Raw genomic sequence first — 26,868 nt, 5'->3', positions numbered from 1 at the left:
AGCTTTAATAAGTTGTACCTACGCACAATTTATTTGTAATCTTGAGTTTTAAGTAATATGCATTAATAAACAGTACTTTATGCATAACAAATGATTTTTAAAAGTTTTTGTCAAATGATTTATAATATAGAATATAAGTTTAATTTAAGTTTAATAATAAAACAATTTATTTTTAGTTTAATATTATAAATTTTATAAAGATAATAATTAAGTATTCTGTTAGAATTTAATGATTATACTAATTATATTTTAGATTTTTATATTTAAAATGAAATGTTTATCATGTATTTGATTGTGTTTATCTGCAGTTAATTACACGAATTTAGATATGGGAAGGGTTTAAGAGTTTTTAAAAGTTTTAGTCAAATGCTTTATTAGATAGTATAGATAGTATAGATAAATCGATAATATGCTTAGAAATTAGAAGAAAAAAAAAACACGACCGAATAAAATTTTTAAGTAGATTTATATAGTAGACTTGAGACCAGCCTGTTTCCCTAATACCACTTTTTTACACTTGAAACTTCATAGCAAAACGTTATGAAGTTAACCTTCATATTTTGCGGTGAAAGTTCGATTTTTTTTTACCTTCACAACGTTTTGCTATAAAGTTTCAAGTGTAAAAAATCAGTCTCACAGATCTCCTGAAAACTAGTTGGTCAACCCTTATATAGTATTTAAAATATATATGTACACTTTGGGTTTTCGGACAGATCAGGTGGCCAAAAATCAAATCCAACCCGAACACAAATTTTTACCAAAAGCCAGTTTTCAGATTTTCGGATTTTGAGGCATTTGGGTTTTATATAAATACCTTGTTTTCTGTTCGGGTTTGGGTTCGCATTTTTAGATAATTCGGGTTTCGCACACCCTAATCATGGGTCGGTTGAATGAGCTCTCATGCAGACTTAGCCACATGGAAGGAATTAAAACAGTGGCATATGCGGTTTCCAGGTGGGTATAGCCGCATGTTACCACCGGAGGGGCTTGGATGCAGGTTGAGCCGCTTGGCACCTGCGTTTGTTTCTATTTGGTCTTTAGCCAGCCTCTCTATACCAGTACGCAGAATTTTGAGCTTCTTTCGAGCTCTCTTTTTTCCCATTGATCCATGATAGAGTTTGTTGACCCCCGAATCCCCCTTTATCAAAAACTTGTTCAACTTAACGGTCGTACTCTTTAACACTACCTTACTCGGCTCGTTCAAAAGAGCAATTAAGTTTTGACTCTAGTCAAGCCGAGCCATTCGAGCATATGTTTTTTTCGAGCCAAACATGTTCATGTCCATAAATCATTATTTCGAAGGATAAAAAAATCATTGAGATCAAGCCAATAAACAAGCTAATCGATCTCGAGTTTGAACCCATGAACTAGTATCAAGCTCAACTCAAAACATTGTAAGTTCGAGCTCTAGCCATGGTGATTTAACTCCTTCCCATTGGGAACCCGGTTCACCAGCCCCATTCAGGGCCAAGGATCCACGTAAAAACGGGTAACGGGCACAGGGCCGGGGATCCCCGGCATGTTGAAAACAAGGGTTGAGAGTAGGTAATGTAGTCCCCAACCCACCCCGTCCCTATATGTATATATTAATTAAAATTATATTTTTTTTAATGTGTTGCATGATATATTATATTTTTCCACCAATTTTGACCATTTCTGAATCATTTATAGCTAAACTTGGGAATTGGGATAGACAGATGGTGGACCAGGAATAGGCCCATAAAAATTAGGGAGGGGATTTGATTCCTCATACCCGCCGAGGCCGGGGATAGGGATGGGATAGTGAACTGGGGCCGAGGCAAGGAATTGCATTCCCACCCCAACACCGCCCCGTTGCCATGCCTATCGAGTTCGAACTCGAACCCTGCTATGAAAAAGTTATTCGATCTCGAGTCTGGTAATAATTTTTCAAATTCGGCTCGAATAACTTGCAATTCAACTCATTAACACCCCTAAGTGACACCAGTGGTGATGGATTGATAACCACTTGGAGTGTAGCGCACTAGTTAAACACCAATAATTAAGTTTAAAAAAGAATTGAACATGAAGCAAAGGAAGGTAGCCCTCCAAGATTAAGATTCCTTTAAGACAAATTGCACCTAAACATATAGAGATACCACAAATACTGGCGAAGAATCGTGTGAAAAGGGAAGCTATGGTGAGAAGTGTAAGAAGGGATCTGAACCTTTGATCACTCTCAATCTCATGCCCACCCATGAATTGCGCTTTAGAAGGGAGTTGATCTGATGCATCTCGATGCACCTCATTAGTGTTGACATTCAATTATGATCGATCCAAGGGTGGATATCTTTTCTTATGCTTCTAGGAACCCAACCCAACCCAACAAACACATTGGGGTGTGTGTGTATTAGCAGATTTTGTAACAACATACGACAATTGGTCGACCTCTTTAACCCAAGGGATAAAGGAAAACAGATGCTCCAAAAGACTTACCACGACCTTTGACTAATGCAGGACTCTGCTAAAACATAAGACTTATTACAACCTTTAAATATTTCATCCAAGACTCTAGCAGTAACCTCAAGGGCATCCTCTTCCACATACCATTTTTGTAATCTGCTGCAACAAAATTAAATTACATCTGTAGGAGAACAAGCTTAAATAAAAGATAAAAATACCATATCAATAAAAATATAGAAATACCCAGATCAATGAAACATCCCGATCAACGGTTTGAAAGAAGTTTGGTTTTGAAATACCACAAGCGACCGATTTAGAAATATCTTGGAGATAGTCGTCATTTCAAATCCAACTCCCATAGACTTCAATTGTTTCCATCGCATCTCTACCCCCGCCTCTTTCATCAAATTTTCCCTAATCTCTCCATTGCCTCCACATCATCTTCTCAATTATCTCGATGCGAAGAATAATAGGTAAGATCATAATGTTTAGATTCTCCAAATCCTACAAACTAAACAAAATTTACATAGATACTGGAATTTAATTCCATTCCCAATCCTACAAACCAAACACACCAAAATTCGAAATCCTTCCACGAAATCTGAATCCCTCAAAAACATTCTGTCAAATCAAACGAGCCCTAAGCTAGTTTCGGTTATCTTCCATCATGGCACTAAATTATGCAATTCTTGACACCAAATACAACAAAAAAAAAAAATTGCTATTATGTATTTAAGCATCTAGGGCCAAAAGGGTATACAACTTCCATAACAAACATATTAATCTGATAGGAAAAGAAGAGAGAGAACCTCATTTCAAGAATCCACTTTGGTAACTTCAGTTGGTGTCTTTGCTTCTATTGCTAAAGCATGCAATCCACTCTGTAACTCATCTTCCAATAGAGAGTATACAAGTCTATGCCTCTTAACCATACTCTTCCCTTCAAAATCCATTGAAACCACTTTCAAATTAAAATGTGTCTCCCCATTGCTACCTTTCACCCCTCCATGCCCACCATGCTCATATGATACATCGTTGACTTTCAATTCAATAGGTTTGAGCTCCCTCTTTAATATCTCTAACATCCTCTGTCCTCTGCTTCCCAAAACACCAACATCTTTTGAATCATTTGAATCACCATTGGACTCTGAATCAACCTCAAAATTCTGGATAGAGTTCTCAATTTTTGAATCTAATTCCACTTTCTCCATGGGGTTTTGAATCTCAGGTCTTGATTCAATCCCTTTCTCAGCTTCTACATACAAAGTGAAGGCCTTTTTTTGCATTAATTTCAACATATTTAAGAACCCATTGTTCCTAGAAGGTGTCAAACTTTGTTGCAAACCTAAAAGAACAATGAAATCAGGGGAAACTTTCAAGATTTCTTGAATAGCGTGACCAGAGAGACCCTGAACTAACAAAGCCGCTAAACCCTTAGTGAGTACAGAATCAGAATCGGCCTCAAAGATCACATTCTTATTGTCGGAATCGAAATATGCCCTTAACCAAACCTGAGAAACACAACCTTTGACCTTGTTTTCGTTAGTCTTGAACTGGGTTTCGAGGGGCTTAAGGTTTTTGCCATAGAACAACAATTGCTCGTACTTGGCTCTTGGATCTTGAACGGATTGGAAGAGAGTGACGATTTCTTGAAGCTTCTTAGGGAGTTCTTCCATGGATTGGAGGACGTTTGGTTCATATGAAGATCGGGAAGCAGAAATTGGGGGAGATGGCGTTGTGGGTATTGACTGGATTGTAATCGATTTGATTAGAGAAAGCCTTTTTGGAGATGAAAGTGGGAAAGTATAGAGAGTTAAGGGTTTGAATATTGGGGAAGAAATGGGGAATTTTGGGGGAAATAGAAGGAAAGACATAATGAAATTCATGCTTTGAGGAAGATTGTGGCGTGACAGAGGGAGGGAGGGATCAAAAAGCAAGAAACTCGCAGCCCTTTGGTTGTCGTAACCCAGTCGCCGGCAATGATGTACAAGTACTGCAAAGACAAAGGGTGTTAGTTTATTTAATAGAAAACTGTAACGAGTGCAAACGTGCGAGAGTGGCAAGTGAAAGAATTGTGCAAGATTTTAAGGTTTTAATTTGACATATGTAGTTTAGTAATTTACCAATCTTGTCTATGATCTTGATTTTTGTTCCACCTATTTAAGTGGCAAGTCCTGTCCTAGTCTAAATGTCGTCTGGAAACAAGCTTTTTTTTCCTATCACCTCCCGCGTACCAAACGCACCTGAATGAACCCCATAGGGTTAGTTTGATACACAACCGAGACGGGCGAGAATAAGGTAGACAAGTGAAAGAGTTGTGCAAGGTTATAGAGTTTAAAATTGACATGGATGGTTTACTAATTAGTCAGGTCCTATCTAAGACTTGATTCACATCAAACATGGGCCAACAAGCAGGCCATGCACCACTAAGGCAAGGGCATATACATATGAACACCACAAATGGCCACAGAGAATTAAAAAAACCCTAATATAGGCACAAAATCATGTTACAAAATCTCATATTCCATTAAGCGATCAAAATGAAAACATGTATCACAAACAAATTAATCTAACATTTAAACATAAATCCATTACTAACTTGTAAAAACGAGAGATAGGGTGAGAGATAACAGGAAAAGGGGAAGCACGGAGATATATGGGTGTGAGAGGATGAGGACTAGATTGTGAGACCGAGATAATAAGGCATGAGAAGTGAGAGACCGATGACATTACTGGCTGGTGTCACCATTACCACCTGGACTGTGAGAGGCAGTGAGAGTGGCTGAGGCATCGAAATCTCTTTATCATGTGGCAATCGGCGAGGAGAGCAGAATGGTCAAAGAAACTTGAGATAAGTTTCAAAGTTTGACTAAATTTAGATGTTCAATTTAGAGCTGGCAAAATGATGTGTTAGGGTCCAAATCAGGACAAACAGGCAAAAGATTCAAGAACTCTCAAAACAGATCAGATCGGATAGACCTGTTGGACCAAACACTGTTTTCTTGACAAATTAATTAAAATAGCCATTTTCAGCCAAGGGTTTCACCTCTTAGATAACTTTGATTAGTAGTCAGAGGGCAGGCCTGCATACATTGATCGAGGATTATGGGCATGCAGCTAATTTAGCTTAGTAGTCGGAGGGCAGGCCTGCATACATCCACATCGTTACAAATCCTTAGCACAAATGGTTTCTGTAAACAAGGCTTCATCAGGTTAGCATCTTTCCACTTCTCGCATGAACTTCCATGTCCCCAGCATTTCAAAGTAGCGATTAACAAATGCCAACAGATCCTCCTTTAGCAGAAGAAGCCATTTGTTAGTTACTCCCTTTAACTCCAAGTGTAAATGTTCTCTTTACTTTCACCTGTTGGTTCATAAGATGAAGATAGCGATATCGCATTCCCATTAACAGATTCCTCTCAGCCAAGAGATCCTTCTTATAAGCTTCCCGTAAAACCACAGTTTGCGTCCTGATCTTGTTTGAAACGTAAAAGATCCCTGGATGATGCACCAAAGCCTTTTTAAACCTCGGACCAAATCCCAAATAATCCCCTAAAGCCAATAAGTTCTCCTTCTCGGTCTTCTTCGATACAAGAAGATGCATCAACTCATGTAGCACTGCCACTGTCCACTTCTCTGCCTGATCGCCGTTGGGCGGCAGGAAGAATGCATCTTCATATGGTGATATATAAGGCAAATTCTGCCATTCATGCATCCATATCCTTACTTTCTTTTCCAAATCAAACCCTCTTGGTAAATTTATCGAGAATTTAATAGGCATTCCCCTAATGATGCCACGATTTTCCTCCATTGATTTTCTTTGCAACACCGACGTTGCAAAATTCTCTCTCCACGAGACCAATTCCAAGCCAAACACTTCACAACCCTTTGAATTGTTATAACCCATATTACAAATTTGAAAATATGCAGGAAATTCAGGAAGTAGTGTGAGGATAAAATCATGAGGCAGACCAAGATCAAATCGTATCAAATCAATGATATCTAAAGGAAGCCGTTTCGCTCGAGTGAGCATCAACAGTTTCACCAACCTCTCAGCAACATCTTTCCGATAATGGGAAGAGTTCAGAATCTTGGATTCTTCATTGTGAACAGTTAGAGCCTGTGGGGTGAGTTTGACATGAGGGAGGGAAAATGGTTTAGAGGATTGGAATATTTGAAAAAGTGAAGGGTATTTTTGGAAGAAATTGGTAGCGGTGGTGGGGAGATTGAAAAGGGTTTTATAAACAGACACAGTCGAAAGAAGTATGGTTTTAGACGGTTGAGAAACGATTAAGTTCTTGAGAGAGATAATTTGTTTCAGGTTTTTCTCCTTTTCGACTGCAAAATCAAGGTATGCGTCTCGGACCCATTTGACTCTGGCATCAACAAAGGTGCGACAAGGTTGCAGGCAAAAGCGATGATGAAGGTGATTGATCGGGGTGGTAGAGCGGAAAAATAGTGCCATTTGAACTACCTTTTTTGCTGGAATTTAGCAGAAACTTCAGTAGCCTCAATCCATGATTCCATGGTAATTCTAGGTTCCATTTTATGAGCCTTACAAACTTTCCTTCTTTTGCTATTTTACAACAAACCACTCTTGTTTCCTCCTTAAAACTCCAGTTCCCAATCACTATCAACTCTAGCAGTTGGTGATCATGAAACACAAAGAGAGATCATCAACACGACACCATCTACCCTTCAAAATTCTAGTATGTTTCTKCAAAGTTCACGCATTTTTTCAATAGTCAGCATGTTGAGAGATTGCACTACAAAAAAGTTGATCAAAGTTAAGTTTAAATGACAGCTATACAGGCAGAAATTTTTGAGGTGCTATCCAAAATTAACGTGGCTATAACTGAAACAAATTCATACATACGAACAACACAAATCGCCAGACAGAATTATAGAAAGCCTAACATAGGCACAAAATCATGCTACAACATGCCTTAAAGCTTCCATAAAATCTGATACTCCATTTAGTGATCAAAATGAAAAACTGTATCACAAACAAATTAATCTAGCATTTAAACATATACGCATTACTAACTTGTGAAATTGAGAGATAGCTTGAGAGATTACAGGAAAGGACGAGTACAGAGATATATGGCATGAGATGGTGAGGGCCTAGATTGTGAGACCCAGATACAAGGTGTGAGTGGTGAAAGACCTACGGTGTTACTGGCCAAGGTTTTAAAGAATGGAAATGAGCCTCGAGGTGTTTTCCCCTTAGGTACGTGAGGCATAAGCCTCGAGAGGGTCGAGGCGTAAGCCCCAAAAAATAAAACAACAAAATTCATAAACCCATAAATCCATAACACTTAACAAAAAAAAATTAAAAAACAGAATATATACTATATACATTAAACCAGATTATACCTAAAAAACAGAATATGTACATGAAAACAGCATATATACATAGAAAACAGAATATATACCATGTACATAAAAACAGTATATGTACATAAATAAGAATATATATATATATATATATATATAGGGTATATTTCTTTTACAACCTTGTGTATTTGTACAACCCTTGCAACCCAATTAATTGAGATATTTATAGAAATGATGGGAGTTCATTTATTATGATTTGAATATTTATGGAATATGAATAGAGTTCATTAATTATGATTAATATTTTATATTAGGAAACAATCAAAACAGATTGTTGGTGATTTTAGTGTCACCGGATCCATTTGGTGTAAGGGGTAAATATACAAGAGCTAAAGGGGATCTTTACTTGGTTTTTTATACAAGTTAGGAGGTGCAGCACGCACATTTGTATAAGACTAGATTGATCCCGGTACGACCAAAATGCGGGGGTCAAGGGGGCAGCGCCCCTGGCGGGGTCCAAGGGGCAGCTGGTTAGTTCCTAACGGACTAAAATTTAGTTTCTAAAGGAGGTTTTGGATCTAACTTCTCATAACCTTCCATAACTGTTTGGTCTTATCCGATTTCTGGAAATAACCCTCGTTTTTGGCTCTGGAATCTGAGGATTGGAATATTAAAAACCTACAGTAACATAATCTAATTTTGGTGCCTAAGAATTAGATTGTTCCTCCTTGGATTATCCCATAATCAGAATTTCGTGCAACCCAAGGCTATAGGGTCGAATATATTTAATTCGAAAAGTGATATACACGATCCAAGCAAGAATCCAAGCAAGTGTGATTTCAGAAAACCATTCTATTGTCAATTTACCCCAATACAGATTATAAAGAAAAGAAGCTATACACATAAAAGAACATGCAGATTACTAGATAAAAATACACATACAGATTCTTACAAAAATATACAGAAACTTAAATGTGCTTACAAAAGAAAAGAGGAGAAATTGCTGCAACCAACAGGTACAAGCAGTTGGAGAGATACGAAGCAATACAGAAGAGAGGAGAAGGTGTCGACAATGGCGTAAACCTTTGTTTTGTTGATCTCCACTTTTGGGATTGGGATTGGGATTGGGATTGGGCTTGGGCTACATAGGAAAGAGGCAGATGGGTTTCCTTATTATGTTTAGGGTTTTCTAATTTTCGGTTATTTCCTTATAGAAAACGTGAGATTCTCTATTAGAGAAAGAAATGCACGCCTTGGCACTACCTCGTCGCCTGAGCGCCTGACCGCCCGCCTCACACCACCAAGGCGCACGTCCCTACAAGATAACTGAGGTGGCGCCTCCTATTCGCTTTTGGACCAAACCGCCCTGAGGCACGCCTCAAGGCGTACACCTCGGCCGTTTTTTTTAAAACCATGGATAGAGGGTTAAACAACAAATCATTATCAAGAAATAATAATAAATGAAAGTGAACAGAACTACTTGATCAAGTATACCAAAAACACAATAAGTATAACAGTCCAACATATTAATTGCATAACTATAATACGACAAAGCATTGGACCTAAAACATACCAGAACAAAGAAGACATATAATAACAGACTTGTAACATAATCTATATCAAAATAACTGTACATGTTAACAGATGGTTTCATAATATGGTTCATAATTAGAATGGGAGATGTTGGCAATAAGATATGGCACCTCTATGTAAGAACGTTTTTTAGCACTATGATGAATAGTCAATCATGTTATTACTTGAGGCCAAAAACGACAATCATCAGCCAATTGTACCATCTTTCAGAATTGGTTCGAGCATTAGGCAGGAAACTTGAAGTCATATGAATGGATACTTCCAAGCAACAGTCTGGAAGAAAACCTCGTTTTATTTGATTGGCTGCAGAGTAACAAAGACAATAAAACCACAATAACATTGGCATCCAACAACAATAGATACAATCTACAAATCCTTACTTGAAATAGCCAAACAAATATAAAACAAGAATGTTACAAACAGTTGACAACCTAAAAGTACACAATTTGAACACAAGAAACAGATATAAGCAATTTTTCATTTACTGGAAGAACTGGCACATAAATAAAAGATACCATACAAATGATATGTGCCCTGAAAACTACTCATTCCATAGATTCAATGAAAATGGCAGGCAAAACAAAACTCAAATCACAAAATATATATATATATATATATATATATATATATATAGGAGTGATCATATGAAAACCGCCTTCATTTGTGTAAACCGTGCAAACCACCTTCATCTGTCGATTTCATTGTTTAATCTTATGAAATTTTTTCATGAAATTGTTTAATCTTGTGAAATTGTTTCATATAATACTTTTTTTGATGAAGTTGTTTCATATATGGTTGTGAAATTGTTTCATATAATACTTAATGAAACTGTTTCATGTATTTTTCTAACATTAATGAAACTGTTTCATGTATTTCTCTAAAATTAAAATAATGAAGATGATAATATCTATGATTAACACCCTCCATAATAAAAATGATTAATCAACCTCTCATAATTACAAAAAAATGAACAAAATGAAAAATTATGATTGGTTGAATACGGTTTGCATGGTTTGTACAAATTGAGTGGTTTGCATTTGATCGTTCCCCTATATATATATATATATATATATATATATATATATATAAACCTTTTCCTCTGTGACAAGCAACCCTTTTCCGAGGGAGAAAGCCCAATGAGCCATGTCTGGGATGCTAAAATTTGCGACGAAACATCCAACCCAGCTTGTTATATGTCTGCAAAACTCATAAGTTAGTTCCCAAGTATTCACGGGAGAAAACACAACAATTTAAAAGAATCAAAATTTCACATGGCAATAGGCATATGTGCATACTGTATTCAGATAGAGGAACCGTATCTCAAAAACATTAATTTCACTATCTATTCCCATCTGTATTAGCACACAATTCATGCAAACAAAGTAGACTAACCAAGTAAATCATAGCATAAATGATAAAAACTAAAAATCAGTTTTTATTTGATCATTAGTCATCACATGCCTAGATGTTTAAAAATAAAGAAAGCAAAAAAAGGTTATCATGGAAACACTGGTAAAACGAGTCAAAATTGAAGTAGTTAAAGAGTCCCACAAACGGGAGATTTGTTGTTATGCTTTATATTTTAATAAACATGACAAAACTTATGAATGATTTAGATTATCCGAGAAAATAGAGATACAATTGACTGGCTGCATAAGGAATTAACCACATTATGTGATGACGAAAAGAAAAGCTCCAATACCAATTTGAATATGTGAAACTAAAAACAGCCAGGATCCTGAATCAAAATGAAAGTAATCGTCTCCAAGAACACAAACATTTATAGTCAGTATACATATAAGATTATGAATACAATAATCAACAGAACGCTTAGATAATTCAGACATTCATACCTTGAAACCTAAAGCGAGCGCGAGCAGGGATCTGAGAGATAGCAAATGCATGAGTCTATGGTTAGGCTTCTATGATGCTATGGAGATGGATTGTTGACCTTCCGATTATAGCATAGGAATCGAGCCTTCATCGGCAAGTTTTGGGACAAAAAGATGGGCCCCGGAAACCATCCTTTGGTTGAATTGAATCCAACACCAATCAGCACGACATAAGAATCGTGATTTGCCCCGATCCGGTGGCCGGTGGGAAACCAGGCTCCCCCGACCCGAACAGGGATCGGAGCCGAGGCTGAGGATCTCTGATGCTCAAACCGGGGTCGGGGGATGTTACTCAAACCGGGATCGGGGCCAGAGCCGGGGATCCACGATAGACTCAAACTAACGGATATTCTTCAAGGGATTTGACTAGGGACGGGATGTTAATCCCCGTACCCGCTGGGGAGCGGGACCGGAATAGGAGGTTGTTACTACAAACCAGGGTCGAGGTCAGGGCCGTGGATTACAAAACCTGCCCCATCTCCACCCCATTACCATGCCTACCACAACACGACCAAAGAGTAGGTTTTTTATTTATTTTTTTTAAATTAAAATTTGTTTGAATGATATATAAGGTTTTAAAATGGCTTAACTTTTCAATTGTTTAAACATTAAATTTAAAAAAAAAAAAAAAAAAAAGAGTAAGCTACAAACTTGGTCCATGTAGTTTATCAAAAATAACATTTCTGGTCCATGTGGTTTTGAAGGTGATAATTCTCATTTTTTAAAGTTATTTATTACTTGTTATATCATTTTATTTACCCAATTTACTTCTATCTCTATCATTTTGTCTAAATTATTCTTAAAAGGTGATGAATTACCAATGATTAATTTTTGTGCTAAAAATGACGTTACTGTGGATGGCCATTTTTATGCTACTTTTGGATAATAAAATGTTTTGCTATTATCTGGTCTACAGGAAAAATATCTTGAAGATTTGAAGTGATCTAAAAATCTCTAGAAGATTGGATAAACAGTGATCATCACAACTTTTTCATATAAAATGAGGCATGGTGCAAGTATTAAAGATCATCACATCTTCAACCAAGAGCTACAATCTCACTTTTATTCTCAAGCATTTACTGTTGTGCTTTGAGATTTTAGTGTAGAATTTAATTTTCAGCATTTAATTTCTATATTTTAATTTCCGCATTTTAACTTCTGTACACAGCTTGTGCTCTATGGCCTAGTTGTTACTTTTATTTAAATACAAGTATTTTCGAAGTATTTATTTATCATGTTTTTCAAATCTAGTATGAGCTAATCACCTCATTGGGTGTCGATGTGAGTCAAACTTAAGGCTAGTAGGCAACATTTGAGTGTTTTCATCGTTAGTAATTCTTAAGCTTCATCACTTGAGTCGGGACTTAACTCAATGTGGATAAGTTGATCGCTTTAAAATGTTAATATTAGATCTTAGACGCAGATATGGGCGAATTGGAGATACGGCTTAAGTGATGCACAAATATTTGAGAGTGTCTTTGATAATCATGTAGAGATACGGCTTTTGTATAATTTACTAAGGTTCAAACTTTAGTCGAGTTTTATATCACAAAGAGATTTTGTATAAATCTTTATACTAATCAAACTTGATTTTTATATATCAAACTTAGTTAAATCGGCAAGATTACAAATCAGTAATGATGGACACTTTGTTGGCACGGTTTATAAAGGTTCACTTTCAAGAGATCGGGATCTCTATAGACAATTTTGTGATTCACAAAGTAACTGCCCATTTTGGTACTCCCATTGTAACAACCCCGTTCCGTGTGGCCGAAGAACCGTGTTACAAAGAAAAACATAACAACAAAACTAACTAAGATATACGGGAAAACCAGATCTATAATGAATATCTATCAAAATAAAAGTGTGATAGACTAAAATTAAGACGATATGGATACAACTACAAGTGAATAGACTTATTTTATGAACGAAATATGCACTTTAAATGCTCATTAATATGAGCTTTTAGCTTGTTGTAAAAGAATAGCTAAAGAAAATGATATATTCCTATATTTTATTGGTTTAAGAAATCTATTTAATCGGTTTTAGACTGTATGGATTTATTCATTCAAAAAAATACCCATGAATTTAATCACTCAAAACATAAAAGTTTGTTTGGTTCTTTTTAGACATTTTCCGACATTTTTACCACATGAACCATTTTTAAAGATGAAGGTGGATCATAATTTATATCTAAGAAATTGTTTAACAGTTACTGAATGATTTGATATATGATGATTAAGTAGTCAGAATTATTAAGAGTCTATCATGATATAATGAAAATTGAAACATGATTGGTTGGTAGTTATTCAGAATGAAATTAGCATGCTTAATGGTTTATGAAGACCCATGATACAAAATCATTCAGAAAGTTTTAAAACCATCAAGAGACAGACTTTTTTTATCAAACAAGATTGACCGTTTAGCAATTCAAGAACTGCCTTTGATGAAACTATTAAAAGGTAAATAAACAGGATCTAAGTAACCGCAAGTTAGAATTGCCATACTATATAACATGCGTTTATGAAATAACCAACAGATTGGTTAAGAAATAGGAAGAACTTTGCCTAATAAGAGGCTGTTTACCAAACACTTATCCGGTAAGTGCTTACTGGTAAAATTTACCACTATCATTTACTTATCGGGTAAGATTTTAGTCCACCAAAACATCGTATGCAACAATTTACCCGGTAAACGCTTACCGTAGTAAAAGTCGTCGCCCTCACTTACCGGGTAAGACTCTTGGCCCTTGTCTCGCTCTTACCAAGTAAGATTCTTGGTCTTTACCATATTCATCTATTAGACATTTCCCTTTTCTGCATCCTTTTTTAAATAGAGAACCTTTTACATACGATGTGTGAGGTTAAAATCGATCCAAGTTTAGTTCTTTGATAAAGTCGTAGTACTATGTTTCGAATTCAACTCGATTAACATCCAATTGATCAAATTTGATGATTTTCAGGTCAAAGACCATCCCGTTTAACTGATTTTTTAGCGCATCTATGGCAGCAAAATTGCATCTACACAAACCCGATTTATGCAAAGTAAATTGATTCACAAGAAACTAACACAACTTCAAAGAGTCATAAGACCGATTTCTATCGCTACGGCTGCAAACAAAATTGTGACGAAAGGAAGCCCAATGACTGCAGTTTCAATACCACCTCACAGGAAAAACCTTCTTCTGCTAGTGTCCATTTCCGGCTGCGGTTAAGTAGAAATCAAAGGGAATCAAGTTAGATAGATGCATGAACCGCAACTTAAGTACAATAAAGTAGATACAAAATCAAGAAAGAAAGCTAGTTATACCTTGTGAACCCATTCATACTCCCCTCCTTTTGTATCAAATGTTCCATGTTGTAGACTTGTTAATTTTAGGGTAAAACGGGGCCCACATTCCTAAAAACATCAAACAAAAAGGTCAACCTACTTCCGTTCCGTATGGGATTTACTGGGTATGTCTTTATGGATCTCGAAGAAGAAAAATACCTGCAGTCGAGCAATTACTTTCCCTTTTGGGGTCTTCTTCTCATCCCCAGTATCCTTGTTCTTTTCTTTTGCATCGTGCTGTTTGTTTTCTCGAGTTTCAAAAATGTACCTATACAGCCCATCTACCTTAAGGAAACTTCATCCCAAAACGACTGCTTAAATAAAAATATCAGATCATAACTGACTCACCGATGATGACGGAAGAATATAAAATCTCGCTGATTATGAAAAGTGACAACTCTTCGACCACGAAATTCAGGATCTTGTGGAAAAAGTGACTGTATTAACCTACATAAAACAAGTAAGCATTTTTTAAGTTTGAGAAATGGAAACCAAAATCAAGCCAATTACATAATATAAGCTGCTATAAGTTTAGGTGTTAGTAGGTATGGAAGCCATGTATCTGGGAGGAACTTAAAAGAAGGGCTTTCGGTTTTTTCAACCCATTTTTGTGTTGACATGAAAAATATAGTAGTAAGCAGGTTTAGAAAGTGAAGTAATTAATAACGGAATAATTTCAACCTTCCAACACGATGACCCAGACGGGTGGTGAAGTTGTTCATCACTAGCTCAGGTTTGTGACTGGTTGGGTTTCCATGATTCTGTAATAATATATAAGAAAATGTGTAAAAATCTAGTTACAGCAACAACAAACAAGACAGTAGGGATGAAATCCGATATATTTAAAGCCACCTATCTGGCCAAAACCAGAATCAGCTGAAGCAGATACTGCCTCAGCCCAAAATAAACGTCCACAAAAAAAAACATACAGTTTTAGAAATGCAAGTATTACACATTTGAATCAACTAAAAAACTATCTTACTCTTAATAACAGAGGGGTTAATGAATTTCTCCGTCTCATAATCTAAGGGTAGAATTGGGAAGTAGACACTTGCTTTCAGAGTGGACACTTCTTTTGGGACACATACTAAAATAGAAATGTTGACACTTATTTTTGGACAGGGAGTATTATCTGACACATATATGCCGATGTGGATATAGCTGGTATCTACAAATATCTAATACCCAACAACTGCAAAAAAGAAATAAACTCAAATGATGTTTTGGAGAAATATCCAGTCACCCACACAACGATCAAGCTCAAGACCTACATATTCATGAAGAGAGATCGTGACCCATGGGGAGATCCCACACGAACATGACAATCCCCTTTCTTCAAAACCATAAACAGAACAGATCAACACAGCATAGTCACTCATCCCCTGACTAGGACACAAGATTTTTATCCTAACCCATAACTTGTCTTTATGGGTGCCATGCCAATTTATGTTCTCATTTTATTTTTAACTTGTGTGCCGCTTTATAACCAAAAAAAATGGCAGGCCCAGTCACAGCCTTGCTTAACGAGTTCATCTGCTGCTCTAATTGTAGAAAATGCTGCCAGCTGTGGCCTTGTCAAGCAGCCCTCGTTTGCAGTTCAGTCATGAATAACGCTTGTACATTATTTCTCCATTGAATTTGTTAGTGAGGATTCTGATTCTATTATATCTCCAAAAACGGTCATTGATATGTAAACTTTTTAACATGAAATTTTATATACTTCAGATATCCAATTGACGCAATTGTGAATGGTGTGTTAGTCTTGTAGATATTGCCCATAGTGTTATGAATTTCAAATTCAGATGCAAAGGTGGATATTCACTCCATATCCACCACACCTTTTAGACCCCTAGTCTATCAAGCATTAAACATGAAGAGTTGGGAGTGTCAAAACTATCTTATTACTTATAGGTACTACTTATACCAATGAAGCATGAATATTCTTATTACAACACTAAAGGCCATAAATATCTATTTGTATGCATTCATGTGATATTAAATGTTACTTGCACATACTTGGTTTGTAAAATTACATGAACAGAATACAGATTTCTTAGTCATGAGTGTTGATGGGTTGACAAATTCCGAATGGGCTCAAGTGCTCAAGTAAATCTTCTTCAAAGTATAAAACTAAGCCTGTCCAGGGTCTAGAAACACCATCACACTCCACAAAAAACAGACATCTTAGACCTTGCATGCATTTTCACAGTGTAACATTAAAGAATTTCTTTCTAAATATATCTCCATGGTGCTTCAAAATTTATGCCATGATCAGTAAACCTTAGGTAGCACTAGTGATTTTTTACTATGCATGCAAAGTAGACAGATAGTAAGAACCCTTCTTACCAACTACCATTTGACTTAAGTTTTTCATTAGAAAAAGGTTGATAGGACAAAAGAGAAGTAAAAAATCAGCATAGCTCCTAGTTAATAACATAATGAAAGTAACCACATACAGCACTTTTCACTTTGTTCTGTTCATTATCAGTTACATTCCATAGCATTGAAGTTTTTATTTTCCAAACCTATAATGTGATAATAAAAAAGAAAACTGAGATATAATTTAATTGATCTTTAGTCTCACTTATTTGGGGTTAGCTAGGTGAGCTATTTGCTGCAATTTTGTTAAGATTGAAAGGTTTAACTATCACAAGCTTCACCACTTCAACTAACTAATAAACCTTGCAAGTCAATTATGGATGTGTCTGATATCAGAGCTTTCATCAGAAACGTATCACATAAAGGTGCCATAAATAAATTGCATGTATGATTTGACAACTCCAATACAGTACTCCTTGCATCCCAAAAGAAATGCAACGTTTGATATGACCCACATTTTAATATAAGTCTCAATAAGAATCAAATCAAATACTAAGAGCACGTTTAATACAACAAAAAATTGTAAGCAATCAATTCGACTAATAACTTGTCATAACTATCAAAGGACATACAGATAAATTTGGAAAGGAACCTTTCTAGAAAAAGAAGCAACGCATTTTTGAATACAGCCCAAATAAAATTTATTGTATTTTTGGGACAAATGCTCAAGACTATTCACTATTCCATTCATTTTCAACTGGACAGGAAAGTGCAGTACATTAACGTAGCAAGCCCTACACACATTGATATCCCCTACCATTCATATATGTTCTAAAATGTCTAGATTAAAAATTAACAATTTCATGCTCCCCACATCCATCTTATGTTGCAAATTATATAGTTTTCTATTCAATGCTAAAAATTTGAGCAACATAATGGTGAAAACTGACCCAAGTATAGACTTTATAGCTCCGTTTAAAGAGTATATCTAAAGAAACAAAAACAACTAATTTCAGGAGAGGAATAAGTTGATGATTTCTCCACCTTAATATCCTTGCGCAAGACAAGATTTGACAGCTTGAAATGTGCTGTAGGTCCATTAGGCAATCCAATAATCAGGAGTGCATCTATAAATAGCCAACAAGGTTGGTAAGTTTGAGAGGAAAAGGATGAATTAAGATAAAGATAAAAGGGGAAAACTAAAAGATCAGATCAATGAATGAAAGCAAGATGAAAAATAACCTGGTTCTCTACGGCTGGTGTGGACAACAATAACAGATGTAAATTCTTTGTTGTTTGCATATTCCACAATCTGAAAATTGTGGCCAAGCATTTTAGAAGCCTATATCTCCAAGAAAAATCATGCACAGAGAATATGAGCATGGGCGCTTAGGCCTTACCTTCTTCAAGTCATAGGTTCCTCTCTTATAGTACTCTGCATTGGGGATCACAGCGATTAAATCCTTGATCAATGCAGGTCCCCTCTGTAGTTAAGGTGGATGACAAGACATGTGATTAGGAACATTAGCATGTTTCTATAGTAATATGCATTGCAAACCCAATTGCATACCATCAACGTTCATCACAACACTCAATTCTAGCAAGAGCAACCTCTCCTAGAAAATGACAAACACAAGGAACAAGAAAGAAAGCCTACTGTGGAATGGAATCGACAAGTTGTGATCAGTATTTTTGGAGGTTGTTCACGGTTCAAAATTGAGCTAAATTCATCAGCATCATTACCAGCAAAAAGCTGCAGAAACATACATGGAATATCAAAACCGATGCTGATACAAGAAGTACCCATAAAATGTAGTCTAAACAATATCATGCTTTATGTAGATTGGGAAAGAGGTAGAGACAATACGAAACCTCTTCATCATCAGGCTTGCATACAGTTTCATCAGCCTCTCTAGTATTCTCAATTGTACGGGGAACCTTCTTTGGTGGAAGCTGCACAAATTTAATGTAAAAATGAACTCTAATTTCAGCATAACCAGATTAAAGCAGTCATAAAGAAAGTACAATGCGGCAGGGTTAGAGATATAATAGACCTCCTCTCCAAGTTCAAGAGCTCTGCTCTCCAAAGCTTCACGAGCCTTAGCATTCTTTCGCTTCTCTACTTTCTTCTCATGCTTTATTTTGGCGTATACAGCCGATCTTTTCTCTTTGTTTTTTATCATTGATGGAAGCAACTTCGGCTTTCCACCCGATTCACCAATATCCGTTCTCTTACTACGCGTTTTCGCTGCATCATCATCGTCAGATTGGACTTCACGATCTTTCCGTTTATTTCCCATTCCCTGGTAAAGGCGGCAAAACGATATTAACCTAAATGATACTTCTCTCAAGACACGAACCAAAATCACAATTATGAATCATTGATATGCAATGTACATATCCACATACATGTATCTAGAAATCAACAAATATAAAGAAACAAAGTCCGACGAATGAATCTCAATACATTTACTCAATAACGAAATTATACACATAAAGCAAATTCCAAGGCGGAAGATGGCAACAAATGAGGTTGCAGCTCCTTTGCGGTGCTTGCTTGTGGGTTATTTTGCTGAGATGAAGTGAAAAAGAAGGTAGTAGACTAACCTCTTACGAACGTGTAGGTAGGCGACCGGCGACTGCAAAAACTACTGTTGTTCCGCCGCCGGCGGCGAGGATATCGAGAGAGAAGGAGACTGGCAAAGCGGCTTGGGAAGGGTCTAGTTAGGGTTTTGTTTCATGGAAAAAAATCCGACCCGATTGAGCTGGAACCGACGACTGTAATATCCATTAGAGTAAATTACAGATTTGGTCCTTATGGTTATATCAAAATTATGGAGTGGGTCCCTCCAAACAAATTAATTACACATATCATCCTTGTGGTTTCAATTTTGGTGCAGATTGGGTCCCTTGTCCTAACTATGTTAGTTTTTAATCCATTCACTTAGGGGCAAGTCGGTCAATTTAGCTTTTGTCTAATTTTCTTGCTAAAAACCATATATAACCTATGAATAGATACACCCATCAGCCGCCGTTGCTCAAAAACAAAACATAGAGACCATCGTCTCACCCCTAATGTTACCTCTATTCACCCCTAATGTTACCTCTATTTTTGGTGAACTTACACCTACAATTTATCCTTCTTCCCTCCTTCCACAACCTCCCTCTGTTGTGATAAACCCACGCTCCTCTGTCCATTGCCATAAACCATGATCTTCCCTCCAATGTGATCAAGAGACATTGTGATGTTGACGAAAAAGATTGGTTTTATGGTCTCCAACCGTGAATGAAGAGAAGGCATGGGTTAAGGCAGGTGTAAGGTGGATTCAAGATTATTCTTTTGTTGGGTTTATACATGTGTGATTGGATGAACTAATGATGATAATTTAAGCAACTCCATGGATGTTGAGGTTGTTGCATTTAGTTACTTGCGTGTATCACGGGTAGTTGTTCCTTAATGATTTGCTCTCCATTTATATTTTCAACACAATACCCCTTTGCAGCAACTCCATGGATGTTGTACGTAGATGGATTTGTTTGAAGATAAAGAAACATCAATTTTGAATAAAAGAAACCAAAGAAAAGGCCAAAATGAAGATACAAAACATGTACAGGTGGTCCTCTGCGGATAAGTCAATCGTGGATTAGTTTCGTAGCAAAGTCAAGGAGCTCTACTTTTATCGGGATATTTGGTAGAACGAATCTCAACCCCGCCCCCATGTTCACTTAAGCTCCTAACAACGGGTCATGGGAACCATTTATCTTATTGTTTGTCTAAATCATCTTACTCAATGTGTAGTTCTTCGATTAGATTGCAACTCATTTGTGTTGATTCACAAATCACCTGCAGTTCTATCAGTGCTCGGGCTCTTTGAGATAAAAAGTCGTTTGCTATCTATATCTTCAATTCAACGTAGAAGTAGATTTCTTATCGTGAGTAATGGGTCGTTTACCCAAATGGTTACCCGCTAAGCATTTACTGGGTGACTTGCTTTATCGGATGAACATGACAAGAACTGAGAATCTTTATCCAGTAAAAGTGATAGCAACGACTGAGAGTCTTACTCGATAAGTGAAAGTGATGACTCATACCCGATTAGCACTTACCAGGAAAATTATTACATACAATGTTGTTTCAATAGACTATAATCCTACCCGATAAGGTAAATGAGAGTATCGAATATTTCCGGTAAATATTTATCGGGTAAGAGTTAGGTTAAACGCCTCCTAAGTCAAAAGAGAATGAAATTCGTCATCCCCCCTTCCCCCATTCCCAACGTAGCACCACCAGATCTGGACAGTACCCGAAGGACGAAACAAATATGTGAATAAAAAGTTGCAAACCAAACATGTGGGCGAAATCAAATATGCGATCTTCGTTCTAGAGACGAGTTCCAAATTTGATCTTCGTTATGGAGATGAGTCACATAATTATCAAACCTCGTAGCCTCTAATTCCATTGTTTCTAGACCAAGGGAGACGATAGAATTCTTCTTCCATATGCCTTTTGGTTCAATTTTTGAAGACACTGTTCTTTTTCTTCCTTATACTCCACATATTTGAAGGAGATAGAGTTGGGAGTCCTTCGATTTCTTGTGGCTGATGAGTCATTCAAATAAATAAACAAAAGAAAGCTATAAAAATATGATATAACCCTTGATGGATTACGAGTTAGTGGAGTTAGGGCAAGGGACCCATCCATAACAAAAGTAAAACCATGATAACCATATATGTAATTATTTCATTTGAGAGACCTAATCCAAAATTCTCAATAACCACAGGGACGAAATTTGTAATTTACTCTATCTATTATTAGAATTAGAGTGATTTTTACCTCCTGAACTACGTCTAAATTGCGATACAGTCCTTCTAGTGAAAAGGTCTACAATAAGCACATAATAACTGAATAACTTGAATATGGAAATGTTAGGGAAATCAAGATAAAAATTTTAATTGATATTATTCAATCCTCCCAATTTGAATAGGAACTACAAAAAATTTAGTAATGCGTCAGGGATGTTGTTGAAGTGTGTCACATCTCTAGATATATTATAAGTTATTATATGGTCACGACATGTGTCATACATAAATACTATTAACGAGTATATATAAGCCTATAAGGTTGCACACAAAGAACAGATATGCTTCTATTATCAGAAACTTGAATTAGATGATGTTGAATATTAAAATGATTAGTCTTGTAGAATTATTATAAATATGTGTTAAAAATGTAATTATGATAATTACGAAGTTTTATATGTAAATATAGATATTTATGTTTAAATAAATATATTTACGGATAATTATAAAATATTATTTGATTTGTAGTTTATCTATAATTCAATCAACTCATAAATAAGATGATGAACCCAAATTGAATGAATTTAATCTTTTAGGTTACTAGCTCTCAGACAAAAACAATAAAGGAAACCCTTTTCTTTTGTTGTTAAAAACGCATATTAGATTTAAGGGTTTTGGTCTAGGATCCAGTAAAAGATAATAGTGTGTTCGTATGTAGATCTACATAGAGGAAATCTGCACTGATTTCCAAAGTGCTCCGTCAGAACCCACGTGAAATTTGAAAGGTAACTATTTAAACACCTTATAGTTCGTTTAGATTTATTTTGAATGTCATTGGATTAGGCTAAGGGTTTTAATTTTAGAAAAAATTCTAAATAAGTAAACCCAAAAAAAAAATTAATTGCATTTTAAAAGTTACAAATCAAATCAAAACCTAATAGTGGTATCAGTGCAACTTTAACATTAAACCAAACATATCAGAATTAAAAATAGAACGAGAACCGGAATAGGGCAACCCACCACCGGTAGCCAGAGCCATGGCTAGGGTTTTGCCCTATGTCATGCGTTGGACGTCGAATCTACCCCAAACCATCACCACACCATGGCTACCACCTGATCTGAACCACGTGGGTCATGATCCTGACGCACTGTGGCGTGAGCTGTTATTATATCGCGGATGTGTCCCATAACGACGCTGCTCGTCATGCCTTGGCATGGTGGGTTGGTGTTGTTGCTCATGGATCCCCACGAGTGGAACCTCACGGATGATGTTGTCACCGTTGGAGCCACCGTTCATCTCACCACCGCACCCGGTATTTGGTTGCTGGATTGCAGTTAGTGTCGTGGCCTCCATGCCACTGAATTTCGTGGTGTTCATACCACCATAGCGTGGCCTCCATGTCGTTGGTTTCTTGGCCTCATGCCACCCAGACCATAGCTTCGTGTCACTCAGACTGTGGCCTCGTGCCACTTGAACCATGACTTTTTTTTTGATTAACATGGATATCCAACTCGCTATGCGAGCCGACTAATCCAGGGTGACCTATTGTTTTGCAGATAGCCCGGAGTCACCGCATTTGAACTTCCGTGGCCACAAGGGGATTTTTATTTCAACTTGGATTTGAACATGAGACCTCCTGGTACTTTTGACATTTGGAGCCAAGTTCAAACCAATCAGGCACCACCCTTGTGGTTTTGAACCATGACCTTTGTGCCACTAGAACCATGGCTTGGGCCCTTTTTTGATGTACCACGGCTGCTGCTGTTTCGACCCACAGTGTCGTGCGCCAGCTATTGCACCAAGCCATGGGCCTTGGGATTTGGGGGGTGTTTGGACCGAACCCTAGTTTCTATTCTCGTTTATTAATTTCAATTTTTTGGCCTATTATTTATGTTTATTTATTATGACCGAACTTTAACTTTTATGTTTAAATTTTACGTAATATATGGTATGCTCCAAAAGATCCGCGGTTTGTTTGGTTGTTTTATTTTGAAAAATTAAAATGTATAAATTGCAAAAGGTTGTAATTTTATTTTAATTTTGTAGATAGGAATTAACAACTATAAAATAGAATAGAATATGTTGTACTTCTTATTTCAAAATTGTAACCAATCTGAAGACGACATTCCATGAAGTCAAGACGAAGTCTCGGAGTCCACCAAGTTGGCGCGTTTGAAGACGTCCTTAGACCAACCATGATTGTTGTGTTGGCTCATGACACCCCATTAAAACGGTTATACCATATATTATCTCTTGTGTTGATTTAATTTTGGGCTTACATTATTTATTTGCTTTTGATTATTGTTATAATTGCAAATGTTTTTAGAATAAAGTTAAACGCAAAATAAAATTTTAAATTGGTAATCAAAATATGATATTTTAATATTGATATGGTTATCAAGTAAAATCGACTTTAATTGGATAAGATTTAACAAGATTTTAATTGTAGGGATAAAATTAAACGTTTCAATTTTAAGGTTGAATCATAATCAAAATCAAAGGAGTAAACCCAAAAATCAGAAGACCCATTTGAACTTGAATCACAAACCGATCACTAAGGTTAAATTAAACCCAAAAATTAGAACCTTGACTCATCTTCTTCAAATTTTAAACCAAACCCCATTTCCGGGAACCCATTTTGAAACCCAATTGTTGTCTGAAAATGATTGTTGTTTGAAAATGACTTCTAGGGTTGGAAAGCAGGGTGGGAACGGAGGTTTGGCCGACACTCACAAGGACGATATCATAGGAATTAACTACGTGATTTCTTGCAGGAAACGAAGAAATAGAGTAACAGGGACGAAGAAGGAACCAACTTTTGTTTGTTAACTCCAAGACCAAACAACCTCTTTGATCCCATCCCACCACTTTAACCCATCTCTACGAAGCAACACAGACAAACAAGGATAAGAAAGGGTTCTATACCTTCAATTTGGTCCATGCGATTTGATAGACTTCTATAAGTTTGATTTGGTCATGATGATTCGGTCCTTGTTACAATGGTTGGAGAGAGAACAGGAGAGGGAAAAATCTTAACACAAGGACGATTTCCATTTTCAAGTTTTCATAGGGATGATTTCCTCATCACCGACCAAATACCATCGTCGATACCATAACACAACCTCCCAATCACGATTTGATGATTTTCATACGCTGATAACCTATTGTCTTTTATCCCAATTTTGAACAGGCAGCGGATGATTTGATGGAGAAATACAGTGGAATGCAGGGGCCATATCATAGGGACCAAAAATACTCGGAAAATCATTGGGACTAAATCACAACAACAACCATCGATTTGGTGATAAAACAACCACATTGATTAAATCATCCATAGTATTGCATTTAAATGGGTGTTGTAATCATAAAACATCACATCCAGTTTCGTGTTTGTTGTGGTAATCCGATAGCCTGCGAAGATAGGTGGGTTTCCTTGAATGAGATCGTGATGATGTTGATGTAGATGAAGATGAAGATGACGACAGGGGACTGAGTTTGGGTTGGGAAGAGTTAATTACGTAACATATTCTATAACTTGATGGTTTTGTATAAATAAGGAAAAAAAAACAAAAAAGAGTGCAAAAGGGGGACAAAACATGGTTGGATGATTTTACTCCTACCTCTAACTCACATAGTAGACAAAGTTAGGTGACGTTTGTTTTTTTAGAGGTTCTGAAGTCTGATTTCACTTCTGAATTTTAAGAGGTGGTACTGAAGTCTGAAATCTGAATCAGTCAGACTGTTTTGTTTTTACGTCTGAAATCTGAATTAGTCAAGTTTTGGATCTGATAGATTTGGATCGATCTGGGTCATGATTTTACGAGAATATGTGGATCGATCTGGGTCGTGATTGATTTGGAGATCGAATGTCTTGCAAGATAGATTTGGAGATCGAATGTCTTGCGAGATAGATTTGAAGGACTAAATCTGGAGGTGAGGATGGAGGGGAGAGTCTGGAGGGAGCGATTAAGAGGATTTAAGTGATTATGTTATCACTTTTTTTCCAGAGCAAATTAAGAACTTTTCAGCTCTTATTTATATAAAAAAACAAACGGTCTGAAAATAAAAACGTCTGACCAGTTCAGACTTAAGAGGCATTAAGTGGTTTTTTTCAAAAACCAAACAAGCCCTTAGTGATCAGGTCCCATTTTCAAAACAAAATCCAAACCTTAAGTACGACTTCTTGACTTATTAAAGTACATGTCCCACTTTTAATAAATTCACTAAGCCTCAAGGACCAAAATTGAAGTTTACTCTTTATTTTTTGATGTATTGTTATTGAAATTTATAACTTGTATTTTTTAATAATATAATTTAATATTTACAGTAACTATAAAACAAAATTAACATTGGTCTAAGATCGAATTCAAATCAAATTCGGTTCCACCTATGAAATAGACCTGATTGGAACCAAACCTTGTTGGTAGGAGTGTGTCAAACATGTTCTAATACCGTAAAAAGCAGGATGTGAATGAAACGAATTACATTTAGTGGATCGTCCGTGAATCGAATGGTTAGAGATTTATTTATGTTCGTTTATTTAATAGATGAACAAATATGATTTTTTTTTTCCAGTTGGTTAGACGAACGAACACAAACAAATATCTCGTTAATTCAATTATTGTCGTGAACGCTCGTTTATTTATATTTGCTTACGTTCTTATATGCTCGATTGTGTTCATATACCAAATAGTTAATAATAAAATTAGTGAATTAATTTAAAATATATTATAGTTTTTTTTAATTTACTTTGAGATTTCAAAATACTTCAAGGAATGAGATAATGAGTAACGGTGGTTATTTTGTTTATTTATGTTTGCTATAATAAAACTAGATTTATATGACACCAAAAAAAATGTCCGATTGTTATATTATCTATACTATATTATAAAACATTTGGCTAAAACTCTTAAAACTCTTAAAAACTTTTAAAAACTCTTAAACCCTTTCATTCCTAAACGAATTCATCCCTATCCGATTTCATCCCTAAATTCGTGAAACTAACTGCAGATAAACACAATCAAATACAGGATAAACATCTCATTTTAAATATAAAAAATCTAAAAAATAATTAGTATAATCATTAAATTCTAACAGAATACTTAATTATTATCTTTATAAAATTTATAATATTAAACCAAAAATAAATTGTTTCATTATTAAACTTAAATTAAA

General features: G+C 36.1%; 2 protein-coding genes across 3 annotated transcripts; both read right to left on the bottom strand.

Annotated features, from left to right (window-relative positions):
- Window positions 1–3,123: 3,123 nt before the first annotated feature.
- Window positions 3,124–8,986, bottom strand: LOC112505693 (sufE-like protein 1, chloroplastic/mitochondrial). 2 transcript variants are annotated; one of them, XM_025109612.1, is made up of 2 exons: window positions 8,741–8,986; window positions 3,124–4,414 (listed from the first exon to the last, which is right to left on the bottom strand). In XM_025109612.1, exon 2 carries the CDS (start codon window positions 4,305–4,307, stop codon window positions 3,237–3,239), a length of 1,071 nt encoding a protein of 356 aa, XP_024965380.1. In that variant the 5' UTR covers window positions 4,308–4,414; window positions 8,741–8,986; the 3' UTR covers window positions 3,124–3,236. The 2 variants fall into 2 exon arrangements, with proteins under 2 accessions (XP_024965380.1, XP_024965379.1); XM_025109611.1 differs by lacking the exon at window positions 3,124–4,414 and adding an exon at window positions 5,266–7,138.
- A 5,167-nt stretch (window positions 8,987–14,153) lies between these two features.
- LOC112507828 (ribosome production factor 1) lies at window positions 14,154–19,606 on the bottom strand. Its single transcript, XM_025112548.1, has 12 exons — window positions 19,500–19,606; window positions 18,947–19,195; window positions 18,765–18,845; window positions 18,550–18,645; window positions 18,293–18,376; window positions 18,135–18,204; window positions 17,937–18,019; window positions 15,255–15,334; window positions 14,922–15,020; window positions 14,733–14,841; window positions 14,553–14,642; window positions 14,154–14,447 (listed from the first exon to the last, which is right to left on the bottom strand). The coding sequence occupies exons 2-12, from the start codon at window positions 19,190–19,192 to the stop codon at window positions 14,409–14,411; spliced, it is 1,077 nt and encodes a 358-aa protein (XP_024968316.1). The 5' UTR covers window positions 19,193–19,195; window positions 19,500–19,606; the 3' UTR covers window positions 14,154–14,408.
- Between the last annotated feature and the right edge of the window lie 7,262 nt (window positions 19,607–26,868).

The sequence above is a fragment of the Cynara cardunculus genome, assembly GCF_001531365.2.
Source record: "Cynara cardunculus var. scolymus isolate 2C chromosome LG 2, CcrdV1, whole genome shotgun sequence".
NCBI lineage: Eukaryota > Viridiplantae > Streptophyta > Magnoliopsida > Asterales > Asteraceae > Cynara > Cynara cardunculus.
This window is presented reverse-complemented; position numbering and strand designations above follow the sequence as displayed.

Excerpts from the sequence above, each read along its gene's own strand:
- LOC112505693 (XM_025109611.1), bottom strand. The coding sequence starts at position 6,886 with ATGGCACTATTTTTCCGCTCTACCACCCCGATCAATCACCTTCATCAT.
- LOC112507828 (XM_025112548.1), bottom strand. The coding sequence starts at position 19,192 with ATGGGAAATAAACGGAAAGATCGTGAAGTCCAATCTGACGATGATGAT. Across the intron at positions 18,846-18,946 it reads CTCTTGAACTTGGAGAGGAG|CTTCCACCAAAGAAGGTTCC; the intron begins GTCTATTATATC and ends AAATTTGTGCAG. Across the intron at positions 14,448-14,552 it reads AGTATGAATGGGTTCACAAG|CCGGAAATGGACACTAGCAG; the intron begins GTATAACTAGCT and ends ACTTAACCGCAG.